Source organism: Danio aesculapii, chromosome 4 (genome assembly GCF_903798145.1).
Source record: "Danio aesculapii chromosome 4, fDanAes4.1, whole genome shotgun sequence".
NCBI lineage: Eukaryota > Metazoa > Chordata > Actinopteri > Cypriniformes > Danionidae > Danio > Danio aesculapii.
The window spans coordinates 54967563-54990945 of NC_079438.1; the positions used below are offsets into that span (position 1 = coordinate 54967563).

General features: G+C 34.4%; 2 protein-coding genes across 8 annotated transcripts in view; both read left to right on the plus strand.

Moving 5' to 3' along the window:
• dgki (diacylglycerol kinase, iota) overlaps positions 1 to 14617 on the plus strand; it is a 123512-nt gene extending 108895 nt beyond the window's left edge. For all 7 annotated transcript variants that reach the window (XM_056456139.1, XM_056456142.1, XM_056456140.1 and 4 more), the window contains 12 exons: positions 114 to 214; positions 2032 to 2111; positions 2409 to 2453; positions 4848 to 4917; positions 6206 to 6246; positions 6458 to 6582; positions 8139 to 8164; positions 8370 to 8407; positions 8962 to 9082; positions 10858 to 10894; positions 10981 to 11080; positions 13402 to 14617. In XM_056456139.1, the coding sequence (XP_056312114.1) occupies positions 114 to 214; positions 2032 to 2111; positions 2409 to 2453; positions 4848 to 4917; positions 6206 to 6246; positions 6458 to 6582; positions 8139 to 8164; positions 8370 to 8407; positions 8962 to 9082; positions 10858 to 10894; positions 10981 to 11080; positions 13402 to 13518 (901 nt within the window). In that variant the 3' untranslated portion in view covers positions 13519 to 14617. The remainder of the gene's footprint in view (positions 1 to 113; positions 215 to 2031; positions 2112 to 2408; positions 2454 to 4847; positions 4918 to 6205; positions 6247 to 6457; positions 6583 to 8138; positions 8165 to 8369; positions 8408 to 8961; positions 9083 to 10857; positions 10895 to 10980; positions 11081 to 13401) is intronic.
• A 2094-nt stretch (positions 14618 to 16711) lies between these two features.
• LOC130223552 (uncharacterized) lies at positions 16712 to 22444 on the plus strand. Its single transcript, XM_056456394.1, has 4 exons — positions 16712 to 16785; positions 19322 to 19572; positions 19659 to 19834; positions 22151 to 22444. Coding segments are annotated over exons 1-4 (723 nt in total). The 5' UTR covers positions 16712 to 16783.
• The last annotated feature ends 939 nt before the right edge of the window (positions 22445 to 23383 follow it).

The following is a 23383-nucleotide window of genomic DNA, read 5'->3' on the forward strand; positions in this document are numbered from 1 at the left end:
CCTCATCTTCTTCTTCATGTGGGATTGATGCTTTGTCTTCATACTTGTTCATTACGATTCAACAGATCAAATGTGTGTCTGCTTGTAAAATCAGTTGTCTCGTATCCCATCAGCCCTCACGCCGTTCCAGAGCGCCTGCGCCTGCGTGTCAACCGCATCGGCCTGCAGGACTATGACAGCATGCAGTTTGACAAGGAGCGTCTGCGCGACATCTGTGAGTTATATCTCCTCTCACGTATCCCATAATGCACTTTATCAGATCAGCATCATGTCCACATTTCATCCATGATGCTTTGCATGACTTACAGGAGTCTGTTTAACAATTAGTGAAATCCTTATTCCTACTGTTCATCCATTCAGTATTAATAGGCAACAAGATTTAAGAAAAGCCAAACACACCTCTGGCTCAGTTTTCACTGTGTACAGTTAGTTGAAAGACAAATTATATATATAAAATAATGTATTATAAAAAAATGTGTGTGTATATGTATGTATATATGTATGTATGTATATATATATATGTGTGTATATATATATATATATATATATATATATATATATATATATATATATATATATATATATATATATATATATATATATATACACTCCCCGGCCACTTTATTAGGTACACCTTACTAGTACCGTGTTGGACCCCGTTTTGCCTTCAGAACTGCCTTAATCTTCGTGGCATAGATTTAACAAGCTACTGGAAATATTCCTCAGAGATTTTGGTCCATATTGACATGATAGCATCATCAATTGCTGCAGATTTGTCAGCTGCACATCCATGATACCAATCTCCCGTTCTACCACATCCCAAAGGGACTCTATTGGATTGAGATCTGGTGACTGTGGAGGCCATTTAAGTACAGTGAACTCATTGTCATGTTCAACAAACCAGTCTGAGATTATTCGCGCTTCATGACATGGCGCATTATGCTGCTGGAAGTAGCCATCAGAAGATGAGTACACTGTGGTCATAAAGGGATGGACATGGTCAACATCAATACTCTGGTAGGCTGTGGCGTTCACTAGATGCTCAATTGGTACTAATGGGCAAAAATTGTGCCAAGAATAGATGCTCTGTTTGAACTGCAGCAGATTGTCTTGACCATGTCTACATGCCTAAATGCATTGAGTTCATGCCATGTGCTTGGTTGATTAGACATTTGCATTAACAAGCAGTTGGACAGGTGTACCTAATAAAGTGGCCGGTGAGTGTATGTTACCATATATTACCATATTATATTGATATTACCACCTCCTGTAAAATTATAATGAATTGTTTTGTTTTACTTGACTTTCTTTATTATCCACAAGCGGAAATGTACAGTATCTTTGGCTTCACCACATAACCACATCAGCGTTCACCTTACACATATCACAGAAAAACAGGCAACACAAATACATTCATTGTCATCACATAAATCACATTAATAACTCTATTTAATAACTCTAATATACTGTACATATTTAGAACCCAGTATTAAAGATTCTAATGGCGGCCGGCACAAAGGACATTTGATACACATTTTTCTTAAATTGAGGTTACCTAAAACATCTTTTTGATAGCAGGAGCTGAAATTTTATATTTAAGGGACGGAAACAATCTTCAATAATGACGTGTGATTTCTGTTCAGTTCTCATTCAATCAATTTTCTTTGGTTGTCTTTGTGCTTTACATACATTTGCACTGGCAGTTTTCACTACTCGACACAGTTTTTGCTTTTCCTTAATTGGCAACAGTCCATACCATGCAATCATGTTAAAACTCACAACACTTTCAACCAAATTCTTGTATACTATCGCCAGAATATCTTGACTCACACCAAATTGTTGTAACCTCCTAATGAGATTTTATTTATTTAATATAATTATTGTTTTTAGTTCTTGTAAATGGTAGTTTCCCAGCACATCATTTGAAATACAGTCATGTGTGGGAAAAGGTGGAGCGGTGAGTGTATTACTGACCGTGTGTGTGCGTGCGTGTGTGTGTGTGTGTGTGTGTGTGTGTGTGTGTGTGTTCAGCGACTGCTGTTGGCATCGTGGTGGTGAGAGGAGACTGTGACCTCGAAACCTGTCGACTCTACATTGACAGACTGCAGGAGGTGAGCACTTCCCATAATGCATCAGTATGTCTTATTTTACTGAGACCTGTTCAGTCAGTGAGCGAATGTTGCACATCAGTTATGATGTTTCAGTTCTTTTACAGAGTTTAACATTTGAGAATGATTTATGGACACTTGAGTGGTTTTTACCACTGTTTTCCACAAAATTTAGTGTTATTGTTGCCACTGTTATTAGGTAAAAAAAATGTAAATACGTGTCAACAATTGACCTCAATAGTAAGCATCAGCAGTCTTGATATGAATGTTTATGTTTTGTTTTGTCTGTGTTTTGGTCAGGATTTGCATCAGGCGCCCTCTGCTGGCCACCGAGTGCACTATCAGGTAAATATAGAATAAAGTTAAAGTTTTTGCCTATTGCTTGAAGACTTTAGACACTATACTTTAAACACTGTGTATCCATACCTTAAACAAAAGCACTGTTTCGCAATTCTGCAACACACTATTTCATACATAAGGCACTTCATTCAAAAATTAAATGCCATAGGTACTATTAAGAAAAGACATCTATTGAAAGAACACACTGGTGATTGAAAACACTTCAGTGAAAACACTGAAAACATACATGATTATAAATACTTACAAAACTGATCACTATTCACCCAACCCCAAATACATGCAGGCCTCTGTTGAGCCATTTCTAAACCCTGTTGAAGATTTTTTTGGAGTATCTATAAATATGTATGTCATATGTGTATATTTACATTTACATTTAGCAGATGCTTTTATCCAAAGCGACTTACAAATGAGGACAAGGAAGCAATTTACACAACTATAAGAGCAACAGTGAACAAGTGCTATAGGCAAGTTTCAGGTGTGTAAAGTCTAAGAAGCAAAGCATTAGTAATGTTTTTTTTTTTTTTGGAGAGAGAGGGTACAGTTAGTGGTATAGCCAGAGAGGCAGTTGCAGATTAGGATGGAAAGTGGAGACTAAACAGTTGAGTTTTTAGTTGTTTCTTGAAGAAAGCAAGTGACTCTGCTGTTCTGATGTAGTTAGGGAGTTCATTCCACCAACTGGGCAGATTGAATGCGAGAGTTCGGGAAAGTGATTTCTTCCCTCTTAGAAATGGAACCACGAGGCGACTTTTATTCACAGAATGCAAGTTTCTGGAGGGCACATAAATCTGCAGAAGTGAGAGCAGATACGAAGGAGCACAGCTAGAGGTCGCTTTATAAGCAAACATCAGAGCTTTGAATTTGATGCGAGCAGCAACTGGCAGCCAGTGCAAACGGGTGAGTAGCGGAGTGACATGTGCTCTTTTGGGTTCATCAAAGACCACTCGTGCTGCTGCGTTCTGAAGCAGCTGAAGAGGTTTGATAGAGTTAGCTTGGAAGCTCGGCTAGTAGAGAGTTGCAATAGTCCAGTTTGGAGAGAACAAGAGCTTGAACAATGAGTTGAGCTGCATGTTCAGATATGAAGGGTCGGACCTTTCTGATGTTGTAGAGTGCGAATCTGCAAGATCGAGCAGTTCTAGAAATGTGGTCAGAGAAGTTTAGTTGGTCATCAATCGTTACTCCAAGGCTTTTTACCATTTTGGATGCAGTGATGGTTGCTCCATCCATCTGGATTGAAAAGTTATGGTGAAGAGTCGGGATGGCAGAAACTTCAAGCATTTCCGTTTTCGCGAGGTTAAGCTGAAGATGATGATCTTCCATCCAGTGTGAAATGTCTGACAGGCAGGCTGAAATGCGAGCTGGAACCGAGGGATCATCAGGGTGAAAAGAGAGGTATAGCTGAGTATCATCAGCATAGCAGTGGAAGGAAAATCCATGTTTCTGGATGACTGTTCCTAAAGATGCCGTGTAGATGGAGAAGAGATGTGGCCCAAAACAGAGCCCTGAGGTACCCCAGTGTTTAGATGCTGTAGGTTGGACACTTCTCCCCTCCAAGACACCCTGAATGACCTGTCAGAGAGGTAAGATCTGAACCATTGAATAACAGTGCCTGCGACGCCCATTGACTCGCGTAGATAGCAGGATCTAGTGGTTTACAGTGTCAAAGGCAGCTGATAAATCCAGCAAGATGAGGACTGATGATTTAGAGTCTGTTTTAGCCAGTCTGAGATCCTCCACGACCGAGAGCAGGGCAGTCTCAGTTGAGTGGCCTTTCTTAAAGCCAGATTGCTTGTTGTCCATGAGGTTGTTTTGAGTAAGAAAGTCCAGGACTTGATTGAACACCGGTCGGTAGTTTTCAAGTAAGGTCCAGGTCGGGTTTCTTTAGCAGTGTGGTTACCCTAGCCTGCTTAAATGAAGTGGGGAATAAGTGAGTCAAGAGATGTGTTAATTATGTGAGACAGTGTTGGTATGTGACCACAAACCACATCCAGCATGCCTCTTCCATTCGCAATGGAAGAGCCAATTGATCAGATGCACAACTGGCTTGTTTTTCTTTATTTTACAGTAGTGCATTTGATGTTTTTTTTTCTTTCAGTACTTTCATTTTTGGCTGTTGTGAAAACCTTTTGTATGGAAAAAACTAACTGAGCTAGTGACTGATTAAACGCTACTCAAGACACAACAGGGTTTTCGTTTACGGGTGATTTACACTGAAAATAAAATGGAAATTCTGTTATTTTTTCCAGATTTTTGGTTAATTAATAATGTGAATTCAATCTTCTTTTTCTGGTTCTGGATGACAGCTCAGTCTGGACTCAGAAACTGAATTCGAGATTAATCTGCATTCTTTCTTTCATCTGTGTTTTGTGTGGGTTTTCTCAGGATGAATGTGCAGGTTTGCCGCGGCCGAGTTCAGCGCACAGACTTTCAGCAAACTGGAGCTTCCTGGACTGTAAGTCTATGCTTGAAAACATGATACAGTTGATGCCGAAATTATTCGCCCTCCTGTCAATTTTTAGTTCTTTTTCAAATGTTTCTCAAATGATGTTTAACAGATCAAGGAAATTTTCACAGTATTTCCGATAATATTTTTTCTTCTGAAGAAAGTCTTATTTGTTTAATTTCGGCTAGAATAAAAGTAGTTTTTAATTTTTTTAGCCATTATTATCCATCTTCAGCTATAATTAGTACATTGTCTACAGAACAAACCACTGTTATACAATGACTTGCCTAATTACCTGAACTGGCCTAATTAACCTAATCAAGCTTTTAAATGTCACTTTAAGGTGAGTACTAGTATCTTAAAAAATATCTTTACATTAAACAGAAATTAGGGGAACAAAATATACAGGGGGCTAATAACTTTGACTTCAACTGTATTTCTGTATTGCCTGTACTATAAGATAAGATAAGATAAGATAAGATAAGATAAGATAAGATAAGATAAGATAAGATAAGATAAGATAAGATAAGATAAGATAAGATAGGATAAGATAGGATAGGATAAGATAAGATAAGATAAGATAAGATAAGATAAGATAAGATAAGATAGGATAAGATAAGATAAGATAAGATAAGATAAGATAAGATAAGATAAGATAAGATAAGATAAGATAAGATAAGATAAGATAAGATAAGATAAGATAAGATAAGATAAGATAAGATAGGATAAGATAAGATAAGATAAGATAAGATAGGATAGGATAAGATAATATATGATAAGATAAGATAGGATAGGATAGGATAGGATAAGATAAGATAATATATGATAAGATAAGATAAGATATGATAAGATAAGATAAGATAAGATAAGACACTTTAAACAAGTCGATGCTTTGAACAGTCTTTCTCTTTCCTGTGTACCGCTGAAAAGTCTACTTTAAAGAGATAGTTTACCCAAAAATGAATATTTTATGTTCATTTATTCACCCACAGATCATAACACACTGGATGTAGGTGACTTTTTTTTCTTCAGTCGAACAATAAAGTAGATTTTAAGCTGAATTCGTGAATCCTTGCTGATTCATTTAATGGCAGTGAATGGTGACAGGTTTTTGAGATTAAAAATAAACGTAAACAAACAAATCCAAATCAGTAGTTATGGCTCCTGATGACACACTGAGGTCTTGTGAATTGAAACCATTGGTCTGTGTAAACAAATAGTCCAATTGTAGTCAAGTCACTTTTGATGACTAGCATTTTTACAATAATTTTTTTTCTTCTGTACATTCTGTTTCCAGCTACATCAGCTGATCGCTTTTATCGCATCGACAAGGCTCAGGTATCATTATGATTGTTTATTCTAAAATTTAAAGGTGTGTGTGTGTGTATATATACATATATATATATATATATATATATATATATATATATATATATATATATATATATATATATATATATATATATATATATATATATATATATATATATATACAAACACGCATATGGGGAAGCTGCATTAAATGTATTATCAATGTGTGTGTATGTAGGAGCATCTTCACTTTGTGACTGAAATATGCCAGGATGAGGTTTATATCCTGGACCATGAGGCCCCAGCGGTGAGCCAGGTCAGGGCTCCAGGAATGCCTGATGTGGTGGTGGAGCCCAGTTCTGGGTGAGAGTCATTCATAACACAGTCAGAAATTAATTTTTATATTTTATATATAATTTTTTAGATTCATTATTTATTATTTTAATTTGATTATTTTTATAATTTTTTATTCCTTTTTTTATTTCATATATTATTATGTTTTTTATATTATATTGTTTTATATATCAGCAATACATGTTTGAAATTTGGAAGACGTTTTATCAGATCTTTAATAGACGAATTTTCAAAGATTTCACTCAATCATACCTAAATTAAAAACAAACTATACAGATATAGTACAGTACATTATAATCACTCTTAAATTACGGGAAATTTTTAAAAATATATATAAAATTTGTAAATATTAAGTGACATTTTTACATTTTAAATGTGTGTGCAAATTTATTTTGAACATAAAACTAAATATGCAAATACAATCTAAAATTAAATCCACTGTCAAATAAATTGTAGTATTTTAATAATATTTTGGAATTCGATTTTGGTTCATTGTTGACAAACAAAAATGTAAAAATTGGAGCATGAAATAACATAAAATACAATATATTTGACAGGTTTCCATAAATATTCAAATAGTTTTTAAATAGAAAATAAAATTAAATATGAAGTAAAATAAAGTAAATAGCATGAATGAACATGAATAGCAAAAAATTCTTATATTTTAGTATACAGTATAAAATCCTTGCCTATATACAAAAATCATCCATCTATAAATAAATTTCGAACACTCACATTTGGTCAGCAATGAAGCAAAATGTAATGATTTTGGTAAACGGTACAAGTTAACTTATTTTGTGTTTAATATTACATTAGTTTATTTTAAATATTTTAAACTGTAATACTTCATAAAAATACTCTTGCATACAGTATATGCAAACAATAATTTAATTGTACTTTATTTTACTGCATATTTCAATTTTATATTGTATTTGAGTGTATTATTTTACTTTATTTTACTATATATAACATTTTAAATTGTATTAGAATATAATATTTAACTTTAAAATGCTACTTTAAATAAGCCTTTTTAACACATTTTAATCTATTTTATCTGTTTTAATAATTTTAAATTCTTTGAATCATGTTTAATTTGTTTCTTTTATTCTAGTTTATCTAAAGCGCTTTGAATTATCACTGTGTATGAGATAAACTAGATGTAATGTAATTGTTAAACTCTAGAAATAAACTTGCCTTGCCTTTAGTTGACTGTATATTACATTTTTAATTGCATTTGAATTGACCATTTTACCTTTAGTTCATTTTACTGTAATTTATTTATATTGTATTTGAATATAACATCATACATTATTTTATTTTAATGTATATTTAATTCATATTGTATTTGCATTTAACATTTTACTTCATTTTACTGGACATTTCATTTTAAATTATATATCAGTATAAAAAAACTCATTTAAAAGCTTAAAAATGCACGCATCAGGTCAAATTAAACTGTATTTCATATGTTTTTATGCTCCAATATGGCATAAATGTCCTAAATTTCAGTTTCAGTTTTGTTTCTCACTGCAAACACTTGATTATTATTTGTTTCCTCATTGCAGTGTTCCTCTGACTTCAGATGAACAAGGTACAGTACAATCTCAAGTATTTCTCAAAGTAGTGTTTGTGACGGTAAACTCCAGGAGCATTTCCTGTCAGAACCTGAATAAACCCGACAGTGATGCTCTCAAAATCCCCACACACATGTGATGCATCACAGTTCCTGGGAAGCCGCATAATTGTTATTCATACATACTGTGTCATGTATTGATGAAAACACTCTGCTTTTACAGCTCTACTGTCAGCGGCTGCGAAAGGTGACTTGACAGCGGTAGGTTTTACTTTGACACGTAAACAGAAAGTAAGAATTCGTTATGACTCATCAGGGTGTGTGATACCACAATGCAGCACACTTTCGCAACCGGTGTTTGAGTCTGTGTGTGTGTTTTATGATTAATCCCTGGACTACCTGTTATTTTTTAGACATGAAAATGTCACGTCACTATAGTGCACAGATCTAAACTAAACCTCATTTTTAAAGAAGATACATTTAAAAAAAGTCAATGCTTAAATTAGTAAAAGGTTATGCGAGTTTGAGATATTAAGTTTAAGATATATTTATTAAAATAATATTTTTGTCACTGAACATATTCAGAAATTGAAAGATTTCTTAATTTACGTTAAATATTCCAAAAGCATATATATATATATATATATATATATATATATATATATATATATATATATATATATATATATATATATATATATATATATATGTATATGTATAAAAAATATATATGTACAGTAAAATAATAGTGTTTGAGTGTGATAAGAATAATAATTTACAGTAAGGGTTGACGGTGTGTATGCTGTGTGTGTCAGGTGTCATCGTCCTGCAGGAGTGGGCTCAGTCTGCTGGTGCGCGACGCTATGGGCTGCACCGCTCTGCATTTGGCTGCACATCACGGACACGCAGACGTGGTGAGCTTCATTCTGGAGCATGGTGAGTGTTTGGTCTGAAACACACGCACTCTGTGTTTGCATATTTATCATCACATGCTCAACTGTGAGCTGAGGAAGCTTTTGGTCTGCCACAACCGAAGGAAGACCAACAAGCACGGGATGGTACTGTACGACTAAATGCTGGGTATTTCTAACATATGCCAATGACTTTAAATGTATTTTTAACTGATGAAGTGTCAAAATAAAGAGTACGAGTACATTTCTCAGACAAAAATTGGATTATAAAACACATATTACGTTTTAAAAATCGAAAATAAAATGAAATATACACTATATTAAAATTATTTCTATTATATTATTATTGTATTATGCATAGTTGGAGTTAAATCTCTCATTTAAATGAATATTTTCTATTTTCTAAGCTTTACATTGTTTTATTTAAGCATATACATTAGATTAGTGAGTACTGAAGGTAAATCTGGAGCTAATCTAACAAAATAACTTATGATAACCGTCCAAACATTCGTAGCACAAATTTATATGTTAGGGAAATATATTAAAAACAAGTTTAAAAAAAGAGGAAAAATCAAGAAAACAAAAAAAAATATCAAAAATTAGGTTGAAATTTTGTAGTTTGTAATTTTTTTGCAATATTTCTTATGAAATTAAATGTATTATCTTTCGATTTCTAAAGATGTTTGGTGATTAAAATCTTATTTAATTAATATATCTGTTTAATAAATCTGTTTTATTCAAATGCATCAATATATATGAGCTATAAATGCTGAGAAATGGATACAAATATTCATCTTCAAAAGGGGGTGTACATGTTAATGTTGAGCAGCACTGTATTACAAGTATAGATATTACTATAAGTAAGTCTACACTATATGTTTGGCGCATAGAATATTGTTGTAAAGTACTAGTTTTCTAATGTTTAAAATAAAGAAAGCATAAAATATAAATATAACATTAAACATTAAGTTCAAGTCGTGTAATATTTAATACAGCATTGCTTGTTAACTTTTATATACAGTTGAATTCTGAATTATTATCCCCCCTGTATATATTCCCCCAATTTATGTTTAAAGGAAAACTCTGGTTGAATTCACACAACAAACTTTCTGTGTTTCTGTGTCTAACTTTACATTTTGGCCATTCATGTGTGTACAAGAGCACGTGTGAAGGGCCTAAAAATGATAACTGTTCCAATCATTTTGACAACTTTGTCATTAGGAAGAAATTCAGCTTTCGACCACGTCTGTTGAGACTTTTCACAGTTTGGAACGCCTTGAATTTCTGATTAATATGTTGCACTGTAGCCACTGGAACTTTAACACATTTAGAAATGGTCTTATAGTCATGTACAGTCGCATGTTCTCACTGAGCTCCTTTGTCTTAGCCATGACTGTCCACAAACCAACCGCAAAGAGCTTCTGTTTTTCACTTGTTGAGTTGATTAAAACAGCTTTTCCCAATGAAATCAGGGTCATTAGGATGCTTGGATTATTTGGAATGATCTAGAACGTGTGATTTATCATAGACTGGGACAGTTTCAAGCCTTTTTCAACACATTTCTGAACATAATACTTTTAATAACTCATTTCTAGAAACTATTCAAGCTGAAATAAAACGAATCATAATTTTTCCAGAAGAAAAAATATAATAGAAAATACTGTGAAAATTTCCTTGCTCTTTTCATTAGGAATTCACAGGAGGGCGAATAATTTTGACTTCAACTGTGCTTGTTTGCTTATATACAAAATCATAGGTCCATGTAAACTTTATTGCTTTGGAATTTGTGTTTGCTTTCAGGGTCAAAGCTGATGCTGGATTTAACAGAGCGAGACACGTATGTAAATCTCTGTTTGCTGTATTTGTTTGCAGTCTAGTGATGTGAACATGCATATCATTCTTCCTCATTTGTCTTGTTTTCAGAGGTGACACAGCATTGCACAAAGCGGCGGCACAACAACAGCGTGATGTCTGCAAACGTCTGCTTGAAGGCGGAGCTTCCCTCAACAAAACCAACTTCCTGGTTAGAATCATTATTTTCTTCTTCTCATTATTACTGCTACTGAAACTCACACCTCAGCTCACACTTTAAAAAACAGCTTGAGGACATCTTTAATGTTTGATTTGCTTATGCACTTAAGTATATTTGTGTGTTTTGGAATTTGATTGTAGTATTTTTATTTTGGGAAGTTTCCAAATCATAATACTGTACATCTTATTCCTCTTCATTTGATAAAAACATCCTCATTCTTTGTTGTTCTGAAGACACCACAGCAGTTTATAGGGGACCTACTATGCAAAAGTCACTTTTATAAGGGGTTTAAACAAAGTAGTGTGGCAGCAGTGTGTGAATATAACCAGCTTTTAATAGTAAAAGTGCATTCATTTTTTTTTTTATAATCACACTTGATAATAACAAGCACTTCAGTGCTAATAGTTTTCATTTACAGCATGATAATGATCCTCTAATTGCTGTGAAATCCTATGTGGAGAAAGAAAACAGCTGATGAAACACAGACAGTCATGAAGTGGCCTCCACAGTGTCCAGACCTAAATATTATAGAGGCTGTATGAGATCGCCTAGACAGAAAAAGAAAGATATGACTCTCTAAACCTAAAGAAGAACTGTGGAAATGGCTAAAAGAAGCACATTATTTCAGAAAATGTCAGGACAATTAGAACAAAACGGCCAATGGAAGTGAATGTTGAAAAGTACTGATCCATTATTATCAAGTTTTGATCCATTTTGTCCATCCTTCTGGTAATAGTTTTCATTTTCAGCATGGTAATGATCCACTAGTTGCAGTGAAATCCTATTTGGAGAAAGAAAACAGCTCATGAAACAGTCATGAAATGGCCTCCACAGTGTCCAGACCTGAATATTATAGAGACTGTATTAGATCGCCTGGACAGAAAAAAGAAAGATATGACCAGTGCTTAATTTGTGATTTGCGAGGTTCCGGAACAGATCGGGGATGGACAGGTGTTGTGCATGATAGGGGAAAGCCATAGGGGGAATTAGGTGTATGCCGGAGGGGTGTCGCGGACGAAAGCAAAGAGGGTTGGGGAGTCGCGGAACAAAGTAAAGAGGGTTGGAGAGTCGCGGAACAAAGTAAAGAGGGTTGGAGAGTCGCGGAACAAAGTAAAGAGGGTTGGGGTGTCACGGAACAAAGTGAAGAGGGTTGGGGAGTCGCAGAACAAAGTAAAGAGGGTTGGGGAGTTGCAGAACAAATGAGAGAGCGTTGGGGTGTCGCGGAACAAAGTAAAGAGGGTTGGAGAGTCGCAGAACAAAGTAAAGAGGGTTGGGGAGTCGCAGAACAAAGTAAAGAGCGTTGGGGAGTCGCGGAACAAAGTAAAGAGCGTTGGGGAGTCGCGGAACAAAGTAAAGAGCGTTGGGGAGTCACCGAACAAAGTAAAGAGGGTTGGGGAGTCGTGGAACAAAGTAAAGAGGGCTGGGGAGTCGCGGAACAAAGTAAAGAGCGTTGGGGAGTCGCGGAACAAAGTAAAGAGGGTTGGGGAGTCGCAGAACAAAGTAAAAGGGTTGGGGAGTCGCAGAACAAAGTAAAGAGGGTTGGGGAGTCGCAGAACAAAGTGAAGAGGGTTGGGGCATCGCGGAACAAAGTGAAAGTGAACAGTGGATGGGTGGCAGTTGATGAGGGGGATTGGTAAAATGAGGTGCGGGATCAGACTTCAGAGGTGCCGGATCCAGTGTGTTCCAGCACAATTTAAGCCCTGGATATGACACTCTAAACCTAAAGAAGAACTGTGGAAAGTGCTGAAAGAAATACATTACTTCAGAAAATGTCAGGACAATTACTTGTGGAACAAAACTGCCAAGGGAAGTGAATGTTGAAAAGTACTGATCCATTATTATAAAGTTTTAATCCATTATGCCAATCCTTCGGGAAAGGACTTCAGTGGTAATAACTTACATTTTCAAAATGAAAATGATTCACTAATTGCAGTAAAATCTTATTTGGAGAAAGAGAACACAGACAGTCATGAAACAGCCTTCACAGTTTCCAGACCTGAATATTATAAAGGCTGCATGAGATTGCCTGGACAGAAAAAAGAAAGATATGACTCAAAATTGACAGAAATTTCAGAAAAATCCCAGGGTAACCACATTAAACAGACTTGTTCTTGAAAAGGAAATACTGTGCTGTTGTGGGTTTCGTACATCTCTCCACTATTTTCTGTCTGGTTTTTAATATAGAGACTGATTGACTATATGTTGTGGAAAAGTCTTAGGCCAACAAAACTGGTAGAGTGCTTTTCCACAATACTGTACTACCTTTTTCCCCCAACAATGCCATTGAATGACACATTTTTAATGCATTTTAGGGGAAAACACCTAAGGATTGTGCCCTGGATGCCGGGAACTCAGAGTTGGCGTCCATGCTGGAGATCCAGCCGGTGGATGAACCAGCATCACACGAGGATCTGGAGACGGCAGTATGAACGGCTCACACCACGGCGTGACAGGAAGAATTTTACCCACAGAAAGTGGCTGTTAGCACTCCTCGAGCGTCTGCTTGCACTCGCAGAGAAGCCGGCGATAGCAGAAAAGAAAGAGAAGTGCAACGAGATTGCCTCGGGCTCAGAAAAAACCCTCACCGAACAGGAACGTGTCTAGCTGTTGTTTTCAACTCATGTCGCTGTGGGGTTTTTTTAATCGTAGGCTCTGACCTAGCATTTATTTATTGCTCTTATTTATTATAGCTATTTATTCAAAGGCGGATTGCTGCATTGTGTGTAGAGAGACGTCGCCAGAAAAAGCACGTCACATTTGTGTGCCAAAGACGCACAGGAGAAAGAGGCTTGAACGCGGAGATTTCGAAAACCAGACATATTTACAGCTCTTTCCGATTCGTTTGTGTGCCGTTACAGTGGCGTGATTGTGAAATTATCTTATAAAAGATCTGAGCCATATTCGATGCAATATGAATGGATGACATTTGTGCATTTATCTATTTAATATTACATTACATTAATGTTTCAAGACAAGCAAAGGAACTGGATTTGTGTGAGTGGGGTATTTTTTTTTTCATTGATGGTAGCTTTGAGTAAAGGAGAAAGACACCGACGAGAGTATTTCCAACACTTGCTCCATCCTAAACCATGTCCAAATCACTCATGCAACGTGTCTGCATGAAAACAAACCCAGATCCATTTACACACGAGTGATCTGCTGTGGTATCTTGTATTATCAGTTGAGATTTAAACGCATTTATTGTGCATGGGATTTTTGTTACCTCTTTGGATGTTTCTACCCTTTCAGTGGTTATGTAATGAAATGGCATTATTTCTTTTTTATTAATATTAACATTATTATTATGATTTAAAGCTGTATGGAAATGTTCAGTGGTTGTATTTTGCTTTTTTTTAAAAAACCTTTTAAAAGTTGGGACTACTTGAATGTTTTAGTTTTTCTAATTTCTGAATATCAACTTTAGGTGTGTTTGAGGTGACCGGGTGAGTAGATGTGACTGATATCATGTTGCACGGTTGCTAAAACTGGGAATGTTTTCTCATTAAAAGGGCAGTTGGATGGAAAGCACCAGTGTTTTGTGGACATTTTTTTACAGCTACTGTTACTGAAGCACTCGTGATTCACAATTACAGCAATGCCTTCACTCTAAAAACGCTGGGTTACTTCAAAAATATTCGAAATTTGGGTAAAATATGGACAAACTCAACACGCTATTGAACCGCCAACTTATCCAGCAGATGTTTTAAGCAGCGGATGCCCTTCCAGCTGCAACCCAGTTCTGGAAAACATCCACACACACTCATTCAAACACATACACTATGAACATGTTAGCTTATTCAATTCACCTCTAGCACATGTTTGGGTGGGAAACCGGAGGAAACCCATGCCAACACGGGGAGAAATGCAAACTCCACACAGAAGTGCCAACTGGCCCATTGAGCCACATTGCCACAACAAATTACATTTAACCATGTTAATTTCAATTAAACATCCAACATTAAGTTTTTTCCTATAATTTTACCCAAATTGAGTTGAATAACCCAGCATTTTCATTGTTTTTCAGAAAAAGTGTTGTTTTTCAGTGCAAATGTGTAATCGTTTATTGGTTTATTTTAAATCGTATTGATTTTTTTCTGGTCCCCACTAGCAGATATTTGCTTGTTTTAAGGAGGAACTCTTGATTTTTGCTTTCTAGAGTTTTGATTTAACTCTTGATTTTTATGCAAAAACAATTAATAAATAAATTAAATACGCAAATGTATAAATAAATGAGTAAATAAATCCACAAATTCCTGCATAAATAAAATAATAAATATGCTAATAAATAAATGTACATAAAAATCCACAAATTCCTGCATAAATAAAATAATAAATAATAAATATGCTAATAAATAAATGTACATAAAAATCCACAAATTCCTGCATAAATGAAATAATAAATAATAAATATGCTAATGAATAAATGTACATAAAAATCCACAAATTCCTGCATAAATGAAATAATAAATAATAAATATGCTAATGAATAAATGTACATAAAAATCCACAAATTCCTGCATAAATGAAATAATAAATAATAAATATGCTAATAAATAAATGTATATAAAAATCCACAAATTCCTGCATAAATGAAATAATAAATAATAAATATGCTAATAAATAAATGTATATAAAAATCCACAAATTCCTGCATAAATAAAATAATAAATAATAAATATGGTAATAAATATATGTACATAAAAATCCACAAATTCCTGCATAAATAAATAATAAATATGCTAATGAATAAATGTACATAAAAATCCACAAATTCCTGCATAAATGAAATAATAAATAATAAATATGCTAATGAATAAATGTACATAAGAATCCACAAATTCCTGCATAAATAAAATAATAAATAATAAATATGCTAATGAATAAATGTACATAAGAATCCACAAATTCCTGCATAAATAAAATAATAAATATGCTAATAAATAAATGTATATAAAAATCCACAAATTCCTGCATAAATAAGTATATAAATAATAAATAGTGCGAGCAGGTAAATAATTAAATAAATTACACAAATGTTGAGAAAACTGTAGGTTTATTTCTCCCCTTTCAAATCTTTATTCATTTATTCTGATAAGGATGTTGACCTGAGGAAAAGTAAATATGGAACTACGTTCAGGAAATAAATGAATGTTTGAAAGGGGTGAGGGGGGAGGATAAACTTTCAGTTTAGTATTTTCTTTTCCCCAGCATTCGTCCAATTTTTTATACATTTATTTATTAATTTGCATATTATTTTATGTTTATCCATGGTTTTAGCCTTCATGGATTTTGATTGTTTTTTAAAGTAAAACAAGATTAATTTAGCTTCTGAAGTTCGTCTGTCTTAATTTAAGTAAGTTATGTGTACTAGAAAACAGACGTGAGTTCAACGTAAGAAAAATCCTTTTATTTTTACTTATATGTTTCACTCCTTTGCTCTTTCTTTACGCAGAAATCAATCAAAACTTTAAAAATGTACATTTATTTTTCTATTCAAAGTCTCTTTTTATTTTTATTTTCACTTTAACTGTTCTGCTGAATCATTTAGCTTGTCTATCCGAGTTAGCCTGTGTGACTTAAAGTCTTGTGACTCTGCGTTGCCTGATGACGTCGCTACGCCCTCTTCCATTCAAACAAAACTAAAACCTTTGCTCTGTTTGCCATAAAGCTCGGAGAGACCGAGAGAGGAAAGTCATGTAAGTATTTCCACTTTCCTATTTGTTTTTTCACTTTGAGAAAGTTAACAGTGCCTATAGCAGACTGCTGTACTGTTTGTAGTAGTATTGGTGTTGTTTGGTTTAAACTTCCGTGACTTCTTGTTAGATAGTTGTCGGTTTTAATGTAGAAAGATGTCGAGAATGAGATACAATCACATCAAATCACGTGCACAATTGTTTTATGTAGGACTAAAGCAAAAGGGAAACGGAGTTTAATGGCGAGGGTTTATGGACATGCCCGGACACAGTCTACTATATAGCCTATATACAACAGTGATCGCTAGTGAATACTGTAATATATCATAAAATGAATGAACCTTTGGATAAACTCTCCCGATTTTACAACTAAATACTTTCAATACAAGTACAATATTTCATTAAATTAATTAGATAAAATATGTTTTATTTAATTTCTTTAATGTGTATTTATTTACTCAGATAAAAAAAATACTGTAGTAATTAATCGTAAGTTTGATTGTGTTTCTAAACAATATAATATAAATATTTACAGTTCTTTATTAACGATTTCTACAGAATACTGTAGTATTAACATAGTGTGAACTAATAAATAATTCATTATGTAATTAATTATTCATAATTTGCTTTGAGTAATAAATATTGTAGTGAATTATAGCTTTTACTACATCAGCTCGTACTGTCATCAAATATATCTTATTGTTGAAAACTTATATTGAATCATTTTAATTTGTTTATATTAATATACAGTAGTAAACATTCGAAGTAAATCAAAAAAGTTACTCAAAATTGTTAAGACAAAATCAAATGTTGTTCAATAGTTTTAGGACAGCTTTGACAAAAGGTGATGATCCACTTCATATGTTGACTACTGTAGTTGTTAACGCATTAACCACAGTTATCATGTATTACCACAGAAACTATATAATTACCACTCCACAGATTAATTTGAGGACTTTACTATAGTTTTAAAATAAACGATATAGTATTTACTGTAAATTGCTGTGGTATTTTTTCTTGTTTTTGTGTGCGTGTGTGTGTGTGCGTGTGTGTGTGTGTGCGCGCGAGTGTGCGTGTGCGCATGTTTGTGTTCAATAGAATGCAGCTCAAAATGACTAAATAATTGTCATTTAAAAACGAAATGCATATATTTTAATATAATACACCAAAATAATTGTACATTTTAGGTTCAGTGGAGTTATTTGAAATGAAAAAGTAGACATTTTATAGTTGAAATCAGAATTATTATAAGCCTTTAAACGTCACTTTAAGCTGTATAGAAGTGTCTTGAAAAATATCTAGTCAAATATTATTTACTGTCATCATGACAAAGATAAAATAAATCAGTTATTAGAAATGAGTTATTAAAACTATTATGTTTAGAAATGTGTTAAAAAATCTGCTCTCCGTTAAACAGAAATTGGGGGGAAAAGCAGGGGGGCTAAAAATTCAGGGTGTTTAATAATTCCGACTTCAACTGTATGTGCATTTAATTTTCTTTCCGTGTAAAGTTTTATTTCATAATATTTATTTATACATTTAAAAGTTATTTGCAAATGCATTTTATTGCTTTATTAAATTATATTTAAAATGACAATTTAAATAAACACATTTAAATATGTCTAATTATTTGTCCATTTAAAATTAATAGTGATTTATTTGAACACATTTTAATGCTTCAATTATTAAATTGATCATTTGATTCTTCATTTTATTTCTAACCGGCACTACTGGTCCTCCATACCATACTCGTTGTTTGTTTGTTTGTTCGTTCGTTAGACTTTTATTAATCCCAAAGAGAAACTCACATGTCCCAGCAGAGCTCTCCATACTAAAAATAAATAAAATAAGTTACACATAGGGCAGCACGGTGGCGCAGTGGGTAGCACGTTCGCCTCACAGCAAGAAGGTTGCTGGGTCAGTTTGCGTTTCTGTGTGGAGTTTGCATGTTCTCCCCGTGTTGCCGTGGGTTTCCTCGGGGTGCTCTGGTTTTCCCCACAAGTCCAAAGACTTGCTATAGGTGAATTGGGTAGGCTAAATTGTTCGTAGTAAATAATGGTGTATGGATGTTTCCCAGTGATGGGTTGCAGCTGGAAGGGTGTCTGCTGCGTAAAACATATGCTGGATAAGTTGGTGGTTCATTCCGCTGTGGCGACCCCTGATGAATAAAGGGACTAAGCTGAAAAGAAAATGAATGAGTGAATAATAAAATAATATTTCCAGTACTGGGTTACAGCTGTAAGGGCATCCTCTGTGTAAAACTTATGCTGGATAAGTTGTCGGTTCATTCCTCTGTGGCGACCCCTGATGAATAAAGGGACTAAGCTGAAAAGAAAATGAATGAGTGAATAATAAAATAATATTTCCAGTACTGGGTTACAGCTGTAAGGGCATCCTCTGTGTAAAACTTATGCTGGATAAGTTGTCGGTTCATTCCTCTGTGCTTCCCCGGATTAATAAAGGGACTAAGCTAAAGGAAAATGAATGAATGATATAATAATAATAATAATAATACTAATATTTGTGTATGTTTGTCCAGGGCTCAGGATCAAGTCAACACTGACCTCCAGATGCCTGGAGATAAAATAAAACTTGAGTTGAAGCTCCTGATGGCCTACACCTACAAGAGACGGCCTACAGACACCCGCCTGCAGCAGATCATCCAGCAGAAAGAACACATTAAATCAAGGGTGTCCCGCAAAAAGAAGAAGATCTCATTCTTGAAGTGCTGTAAACCACAGACGGATGATGATGACGATCGTCCTGCACCACAGCCTGCGACTCTGCAAGGTGAGTGTGAATATGCACATCTTTAACATGTGGTTGGAAAGTATACTTTGTAAATGAGTCAGCGAACAGTCATGCAATGCTTTCAGACTGTGTAGATGTGAAAGTGGCTGAGATGGAGAAGGTGGCTAGCGTACTGACGGAGATCTCAGACTCTTTGGACATCCAGAGTGACATCGCTGCAGACGGCGATGATGAAAATGGGGATGTAGTAAAACAGCTGGCAGACATGCTGCGAACACACGGAGATGATCTGGATAAAAAGGTCAGTCATCCATGTTCATCTTGACCACTAGATGTCTCTATGAAACCTTTCTCTGTCTCAGGTTAGTTTAATGCAATGTTTTTTATTCTCTCTATTAAAAAAAACAAGTATTGCTACTATTTTAAGACAAGAATAGGTTGTGTTCAATAGTTTTAGCACAACTTTAATAAAAGATTTTGATCCAGTTTAAATGTGGACTACTGTATATGTGTATGTATATATAGTCTAGCTTGAAATTATTCATAAGCCTGACAAATTCATTTCTGACTGAATGTTTAAATGTAAATAAATGCTTAGAAATATCTATTTTTTCCACAATGATGCCTCTTGTACACCGTCTTATTATATTTCTTGTGTAATTTCTAATAAAACAAATCATGCTGGTTGAATAAAAGTAACTTACAAAGCAGATTTTGTCAGGGGTAGCAGGAGCGCTGGTGGCCGGTACGAGCCCTATGACAACATTCAAGTGGGGGCTGACAAAACTGAAGACTAGGCGAGTGGAGTGGAGTTTAGTGCAAATGAAATTGAGTCTGGGGTGGGTTGAGGGTGCAGGGACCCTAACTGTGTTTTTTTTTTTTTTTATTAATTTTATTAAAAGATAACTTTGGATTTTTTTTTTGTATGTGTTTGAGTCAAATGTTTTGAAGTATTTTATTCAAAATAGGTCTTGTTTATTTTTTAGAAATGATGACATTTGTTGAAGGTCAAGGTTATTGCTGACTATTATTATAGTTATATAGCTCCTCTGTAAAATCAGTGGTGTTGTGTGAAAATTAATATTGTTAATATTATTTGTATAATAATAATATAATGTAAACAAAAAACATTTTTATTTTCAATTTGGAAGAAATGTCTTCAGTAGTTGACAAAAAAAAAACATATATAAAAACATATATCTATATATATATATATATATCTAGATATAGATGTATAGATATATCTATCTCTCTATATCTATCTATCTATCTATCTATCTATCTATCTATCTATCTATCTATCTATCTATCTATCTATCTATCTATCTATCTATCTATCTATCTATCTATCTATCTATCTATCTATCTATCTATATATATAAAAGTATAAAAGTAACTTACAAAGCAGATTTTGTCAGGGGTAGCAGGAGCGCTGGTGTCTATGAATATATATATATATATATATATATATATATATATATATATATATATATATAGATAGATAGATAGATAGATAGATAGATAGATAGATAGATTGATTGATTGATTGATTGATTGATTGATTGATTGATTCCAGTCAAAGTCCGAATACAAAATTTCAGAAGCATTTTGATAGTAGACTATAAAAGAAAATCCATAAATGAGCAGTTTTCTACACTTTATTCATGTTTTTATTTATATATAGTTTATTTATGCTAATGAATCACATTATGAGACTTTAATCTTTCTTCCAACAATTTTTAACCTTGAAAAGTTAAAAAAGTGACTTTATTGACATTTTTATATAGTTTACAGTTATTATTGTCTTTGTTGGTGTTGTATATTACGCTACAGAAATGTATAATAAACTGCCAGTACATTTTATTTACGTTATTTTACAGATTTCTTATATTATTTCTATACATGATATTATTGCAACTACTAAAATGTCAATAAAAGTCGCTTTGGTAACTGTAGGAGTTGAATTTTCAACATCAAAAGTCGACAGAGCAGAGATTAAAATCCCATAATCAGGGTGTCCGCGGGGTCCTAAAAGGTATTAAAAGGTGATAAATCAGTGTAGAGACATTTAAGGCGCTTAAAAAGTCTTAAATGCTATTTTGCAAGGTGTTAAATTTTATATAATGTTCGGTTATGCAGTGGTTGTATACTAACACTTGCCTGAATTAAATCTGCGAATAGGATGCTGTGTAGTTTATGAAATCGATAAAATCCTGCTAGATTTGACATCATGCTGCTTTGTTTACTGCAGTAATCAAGGTAAAACTGTTATTCCTGCTGTTCTATAGGCCCCAACCTGCTGAATTAGCAAGATTTCATAGATTTTAATCAGTACATGAATAATGTTTTAGTTTTGGATTAATTTCTTACATTAATATTTAGTAAATATACTGTAAGTGAAAATCTCGCCAGTGTTTTTGGTTGAAACTTAAAGTGATTATAAGGTTTTAAAATCTAAGGAAAGACTATTGAATGTATGAATGTCACTCTGATATCTGTATATACTCTGATAATGCAATCCACAACAGTAAATAAATGTAAAACACTTAAAATACAGAGTGTTAATTACAGATATTTCCACAACTGAAGCACGCTTTCTCATCTTCTCTTCCTGCAGATTAAAGAGAACACAAGGTTGAGTCAAATACTGCAGTCCTCCTTCGGGTACTCGTTCTTCCAGAAAGTTCTGGAGTCTTTCTGTAGAAGTGTGTCTTCAGATGTTCCTCCTCCACAGCAGGAAGATGAGAAGATGAACGTGGCTCTGATCTGTGAAGCCACCAGTCTGCTCTCCTCCATGAGTTTACATCCCATGAACCATGTGCTGGGCTTCGGCGCCCACTACCTGCACGAGAAATACCCCACATGGGTCAGCAGAAACATGCAGCTAAGCAATGTAAGTGACAAAAACTAAGAAAACAAACACACAAATTTGTTTGTCGATTTATATTTTAATTTCCATTTATCAATTTATATCAGTATGAATAAACCCATTTATTAGTGTGTGTATATGAGCATATCACACTCCTAGCAACGCGATATGGCTGCATATCGGCACTGAAGTTGCTTAGTGTCCAACCAGTGATGATATACAGCCATATTGCCAGTGCTTAATTTGTGAATTGCGAGGTCCTAGAACAAACCGGGGTAACGGATCCGGCATGTTACCCGAGGATGTAGAGGTGCCGCACACGGGGGGTTTGTTGCGGACTAAGGTGAAGAAGGTGTGGGGGGGAGGGGGTGGTGGTATGGCAGGTGTTGGATGATAGAGGGGTGTCGCGGACGAAAGTGAAGAGGGTTGGGGCCGGGGTAGGAAGGCGGTTGAGGAGGGGCATCAGTAAAATGAGGTGCTGGATCAGATTTCAGAGGTTACGGATCCAGCATGTTCTGGCACAAATTAAGCCCTGCATATCGCACTTCTACATGTGTTTGATAGTTTGAACAGTTTGACAGCATAATCGTGTGTATAAAAAAGAAAATCAAACACAGAGTCTCAAAAATCCTTTTGTATGAGGAACTACTTTCTTCCGCTATTCATTCTCATCTGAAGCTGATGTCAGAACAGCAGAAACCGTTGCTACTTCACAAACATCACTGTAGAGCTAGTATTGAATGATTCTCTAGCGTAATGTCTAAAGTGATGACAAAACAGGGGATTTTCCTAACATTTTAGGATTATAAAGCTGAACGGCATGAAATGTCATCAGTCTACAGAGATTTCTCAGAATTTCTCTGCTGAAATTGGGAGATCACAATTATTAACCGTCTTTGCTCTGCTGAGTGAATGGCTAATGGCCGCCGACATGCTGAATCTCAGAATTATGAATATTTAAAATAGGCACTATCCATATAA